This window comes from Phoenix dactylifera, chromosome 2 (assembly GCF_051530095.1).
Source record: "Phoenix dactylifera cultivar Ajwa chromosome 2, Ajwa_hap1_PhDact_Kaust_v1.1, whole genome shotgun sequence".
Classification (NCBI taxonomy): Eukaryota; Viridiplantae; Streptophyta; class Magnoliopsida; order Arecales; family Arecaceae; genus Phoenix; species Phoenix dactylifera.
The window spans coordinates 31,479,624-31,485,623 of NC_143191.1; the positions used below are offsets into that span (position 1 = coordinate 31,479,624).

General features: G+C 43.4%; 2 protein-coding genes across 3 annotated transcripts in view; both read right to left on the reverse strand.

Moving 5' to 3' along the window:
- The window catches only part of LOC103711504 (CBS domain-containing protein CBSX1, chloroplastic-like), a 39,701-nt gene extending 38,961 nt beyond the window's left edge, over positions 1-740 (reverse strand). The window contains exon 1 of one of the 2 annotated variants that reach the window (XM_017843890.5): positions 385-740. In XM_017843890.5, coding sequence (XP_017699379.1) covers positions 385-597 — 213 coding nt within the window. In that variant the 5' untranslated portion in view covers positions 598-740. The remainder of the gene's footprint in view (positions 1-384) is intronic. The other variant, XM_008797670.6, reaches the window with a different exon arrangement.
- A 4,299-nt stretch (positions 741-5,039) lies between these two features.
- On the reverse strand, positions 5,040-6,000 carry LOC103711503 (ethylene-responsive transcription factor ERF011-like). The gene is made up of 2 exons (XM_017843888.5): positions 5,328-6,000; positions 5,040-5,247 (listed from the first exon to the last, which is right to left on the reverse strand). Exon 1 carries the CDS (start codon positions 5,841-5,843, stop codon positions 5,367-5,369), a length of 477 nt encoding a protein of 158 aa, XP_017699377.1. The 5' UTR covers positions 5,844-6,000; the 3' UTR covers positions 5,040-5,247; positions 5,328-5,366.

The following is a 6,000-nucleotide window of genomic DNA, read 5'->3' on the forward strand; positions in this document are numbered from 1 at the left end:
ACAAACACTCCAACGTCCAAGAACCAATATTCCAACGTTAAGCACTCAGGCTAGTCATCAAGAAAGGAAGTCCACCGAGCAATCAAAATTAGAAGAAGAAAACAGTCGCTCCAACGTCCAAGACCAATATTTCAACGTTAAGCACTCAAGATAATTTTGCGCGAAATTAGAAGAAAAAACAGTCACTCCAACGTCCAAGAACCAATATTCCAACGTTAAGCACTCGAGAAAAATTCCAAGAAAGGCGGTCCGATAAGGTTAATTAGAAGGAAGTGATCACTCCAACGTTCATGAACCGATATTCCAGCAGAAGAAAACGAAAACTTATCAACACGGAAAAATTAAACTCTCCAAGAAAGATCAAAGGGAACAAAGCGGACTCACCGACGTGGAGTCGGTCATGAAGGCCCCGTTCTTGGCCATGGCAGAGGGCCTGCCGGACGCCACCGTGAGACCCGCTCTGAGAGTTCGCCGTGAGATGGCGAGGCGAGGCGTCGAAAGGATTCCTCGGCAGAGAAGGGGAATGCAGGGCGCCGAACCCAAGGAGGAAGAGGGGAGGAGGGGGAGGAGGGCATTCGAGAGAACGAGTGAGACCATTGTTTTCTTTCTTTATGAACTTTTCTCCTCCTGTACTTCTTCCGGCCCCTCTCTGTGCCCGCTTCCCCTCTATTTATAACGCTCCCTGATCTCCGACTCAGCGAAGGAAGAGAGGAGGAGAGTCAGCTCAAAAGAGGATAGAGGGAAGGGGATTGGATGGACATCAGCCGTTGTTATTACGGTTGCAAATGGGTCGGGTTGACTCGTGACCCGACCCGATCCGACCCGGCTCAACCCGCATAAAATCCGACTCGATCTAAATTTTAGGGTCCGCAGGGCCGGGCTAGGTTCTAAAATTGGACCCATTCTATTTTTCAGGTCGGGTCGGGTCCACCCAATATCAACGCAAACCCGGATCCGATCTGACCCTTTTTTTTGCTTGATGTTATTTACTATTATGTAGTAGATCTTTAAATATAAAAATATATAGACCCGAACCCGACCCGACCCAAATGACCTGTAGGGTCAAAATTTATAGGCATAGACCCGATCCAATCCGACCTACCTGATTTTCAATCGGGCCGGATCTGGGTCTAAAATTAGGATCGGAACAAGAAACCGGGTCGGATCGGGGTCACTCAGGAGCCGACCCGACCCAGTTGCAACCTAGTTGTTATTAGGAGCAAATATGAAATGGGGCGGGCATAATACGACTGCAAATAGGTCGGATTGATCCGTGGTCTAACTCGATTTAATCTAACTTATTTAAATCTAGTCCATTATTTTTTGGAGGACCCATAGAGCTAGTCAGATTCTAAAATTAGACTCATTCCATTTTCTGGATCGGACCTAGGTTTACTGAATTTAGACCTGATCCGACCCATTTGAAATTTGGGTAATTTTGAATTTTCAATCTTACGACCGATCCGATCCGACCCGACCCAAATCTATAAATTATTTAGGCCTGCAGGCCGTAGTCCGCAGGAATGCAAACAAGTTCTGAAGCCATGGACAGGTTGACCCGAACCGCACCCGACCAAACCCGAACTCGAAACGGACTCGAATTTTTTGGATTGGGTCCGGGTTATATATGGATCCGACCCAAATGACTCATTGGGTCAAAAATTGTAGCGGTGGATCCGACTCGACCCAACCCGATCTTTTATTGGGTTGGATCTGGATCCAAAATTAGGACTTGAATAAGAAACCGGATTGGGTCGGAATCACTCATGACCCGACCCGACCCATGTACACCCCTAATACAACATCATCTAAAATAAAATTTCTATTTTACCATATTTTCTCTAATACCTATTTTATGAGAAAAGGCTAAAACTCCAATAGAAATAGAACTCCGATTAACCGAATCCATCAATCCCAAAATTTTAAAAAAATAAAAAAAAATAAATGCACCAAAGGAGATTGTCCACGAAGAGAAATCATCTGCATCCTTATTCTTCCTCATCGAGTCTCTCCATCAATCTTCTTTCTTATCAAGCCAAGATTTTTCTTCTCCTCCCAAATTTCATTCTCCTTCTTTAAATCCCTCTTTTTTTCTAAAATCTTTGTACCTGAGAGTTCATGGAATCTAAGAAATGATATGCATACAGTTTCTTATATTAGACAAAGCTAGAAAACTATGTATTGGGATGAGCACTATATCCTGAAAACTATATATCGATCTACCTAAAAGTGTATATTAGCTTACGAGATAATTAATTTGCTTTGAGTATATCATCTCGCCATGTAGTGCATTAGTAAAAAGCATGTTCTGAAAATTATGTATTGATTTACCTAGAGATATGTACTAAATTACTACTATGTGTACAAAAAAAATAAGTTCGTAGTATGTATCAGAAAGTCAACGAGTGTGTATCACTAATCATGTAGTATGTATGTACTGGTGAATATAATATTTTAAAAACTATGCATCAATTGTTTAGTTGTATGTATTGGATTGCTAGACGGCTAATTTGCTAAGTAGTGTATCATCTAATCGTATACTTATACTGGTGAATACCACATTTTAAAAATTGTGTATCGATTTATTTAGATATACGTATTGACTTACTAAATGACTAATTTGCTTCATATATATTACTTATATATTTTCCGATCACAGAACTGACGACTCACTTAATAAAACAAATTTTTGAGGTATTAGAAAAAATATAGCAAAATAGATTTTTTTTTTTTTATTTTTTTTGGTGCCTGCCCTATGTGATTTTTGTTGCGCTATTAGTAGGAAAGGGAAGGTACGGCATTGAATGGGGAAGGGAGATGTTGGAGATATTTTTAGACAAATAAGCCGATGGATCCGGAGGTTTGTACACTAACAGTAGGATATTAACATCGGAATTGGTCCATGAGGCCACGGGTCACATTCATACAGGCTGGAATTGGTCCGGGCTACCCTAAGTCACGTCGGGCTAGGTTTTTAAGTCGGCTAGGCTTAGGCTGGGCCAAACTGTTAGGGACATGATATTTAGTCCAGTTTTCTTTCTTTCTTCTTACGCTAGTTTCTTTTTCCCAGTTTAATGCTCCTCAAATTTTGCTCTCCCCTCAACATTAATACAATACAATCTTTTTTCCGGAAATATTTCTTTTTCACTTTGTTTTTCAGATAAAGTACCATTATTTCTTTTAAGTTAGCCAATCATTGTCGTCCATGATTGGTGCCATGGCCAGGATTGACCCAGGCTCCCATGGTTTGCCATCCATGTACTGCAATGGGCTTATTCAAAAACGGTCATCATGCTAAATTAACAAACTCTCTTCAATCCAAACATGGATGGAGAGGATGTGACCACAGTCTTTTAAAATGACAGAACCTTCTTTCAAGGTTTTTGATCATAGTAAAAGTAGCATGTGATTACAAAATAAGAAGGAAAAGAAAACCTAGAGTCAGGAGCGGCCCAATGTATTTGGGGGCCTAAGGCCGTTTTGTCTTTGAGGCCTTCCCTACAGTGGGCCGCCCTAAGACGAATTCACAGGGGGCCTTTTTTTTCCATTTTGTCTTTGAGGCATTTCCTGCGGTGGGCCTTCTTTGGTCCGGGGCCTTAGGCGACCGCCTCAGTTGCCTAAGGGTTGGGCCGGCCCTGCCTAGAGTTGTGTTCATCTTTGGTTGGAGACTCGTATTCAACTTCAGACTTTGCCTAGGACTATAATTTAGATCCTGACTACGAATTGGGGCTTGTTCGAATGGTCATACCTCTTTGTTTAGCAACCAAATAATCGGGATTCAAGCCTCAGTTGGTGAATACCAAGTATTGAAACTTAATTATATTAATGGTGGATCTCTCTCTCTCTCTCTCTCTCTCTCTCTCTCTCTCTCTCTCTCTCTCTAGTGGAGCCCTTATTTGCCAATGTCATGAGCTGAGGTTGCCACATAACTAGCTATACTCATACCAAAATTGCCGAAGCATTGCCTATTACTATTTTGGTCGTGTCCCTCGATGCACCTCATTGCTTGTTTGGGAGAAATCAATCAATAATCCTTATAGTCACACAGGCATTGCATTTTGAAGTGATTGGTCAATGCCAAATTAGGTAAATTGATTTGGTTAATATCATACTCTCAGAAGTCTCAATTTCTTTTCTGGTGAGTGCTTAGAAGGCTCCCTGAAAGAATCTCAGATATGCAGATTTCCCTGCACATCTCATGCACCGACCTACATAATTTAACTTCTTCTTGCATTAAAAAGGTGTTTGATAACCATATTTGGTTGAGACTCAAATTGGCATAAGAATTTGTGACGGCAAATGTCAAAGCTGACATTGAAAACTTTTACATCCTTACACGCAATTTTTGGATTGACATGTACATCTCAACAAAGTATATGCTACGAACTAGGAGTGGTACCTGCTACGGCACCAAACTTCTTAACTGAAAGAGAAAACCGAGTGCAGTGTATAGTTGAGCTACAACTGACTTGGAAGAAGAAGGACTACAAATGTCACTGCTGCAATCAAAATTTTGTAAGTGTTTAGGCACGACATAACACCACCATCACTTGGTAAAGTCCGAACCCCATTATAAATAAACTCCCCACATAAAAATAAGCATGTTTCTACCCGCATATATACCAAGGTAATCGACCGCCTTGGTTCTTAATCTATGTCTTTATCTCGAAACGCATGGAACATGCTAATCCAAGCTAGTGCAATAGGTTCTAATACCTTTACACCATGAACCAGATAAGAATTATCGAAACACAAGAAAATTTCGAGTTGTCACATATGTTATGAATCAAACTTAATGGTTTGCCTTAATTTTGGTTTTAAAGGGATTCAGCATGTACCTATACAAGAGAATCTTGTTATCCAATTCAAAGAGATCTCGAGTCTAATCTCCTTGTATATACTGTCTTACTCGCAAAGAGTATGGAACAGCTAAGAAGTTACAAAACACACACGCAAAAAAAAAAGGAGCATTGGAATGATCAAAAAGTACTTTTTTTTTGTTTTTTTAAATCATCCCTTCAGCCTGAAGGTACCAGATGGAAAGAAGAAGATTATGATCATTACCTTCTTTGATTTGTTCTTGTTGATATCCTCTTTAATTTACACATACACATAGAATTTCCCTCATCTTCCCATCCCATCATCAACACCCCAACGACGGACCCCCAATCCATGGTTCTGCGCTTCCCTTTTGCTGAGCTTCTCCTCTATCCAACCCTTGGTCTTCAAACCCCCATCTAGAAAAACCTAAAGATAGACAAAAGTCTAATCTAACGTTCTGAACAAACAAAAAGAAATAAAACGCTATATTTATATAAACTCATCACCATCGTCGGAGCCCTGGATTGGAGGAGGTTCGGAACGGACTAGCCAAAGAGTTCGCAGTCGTCGTCGGAGCTCTCAGGGCTGGGCTTCTGATTGAGGTCCGGCCTCTTATAGGCCGGCCGGCGGCGATGGTCCGCGCCGGGAGAGCGGGCCCCGGCGGTGGGGGAGGCGGCGGCGGCGGCCGCGGTGGCGTGGAGGGCGTCGACGCGGGCGCCGACCTCGGTGGCCTTCTTCCGGATGAGGGCGGCGGACATGGCGGCGTCGGCGTGGGCGTCGACGGCGATGTCGTCGGGGAAGTTGAGGCGGGCGGAGCGGCCGCGGAGGTAGAAGACGGCGGTGTCGTAGGCCTTGGCGGCGGCGATGGGGGAGGAGTAGGAGCCGAGCCAGATCCGGGAGCGCTTGTTGGGCTCGCGGATCTCGGCGACCCACTTGCCCCACTTCCGCATCCGGACCCCCCGGTAAGGCCGCTCCTTGCCGTCCTTCCTCGCTGGCGGCGGCGACGGCGACTCCCCCTCCATCTCGATCTCGGTCGATCCGTGGAACCGAGAGGCCCCTCCCTCTTTCTCCCAGTTATATATTATTTGCTATATAATTGTTTTCCATGTGCGGTTGGGGTTGGATACTTATAACGCGGGGACTGGAAGCACGTGTGGTTCGATTACTGTTAGATAGCTT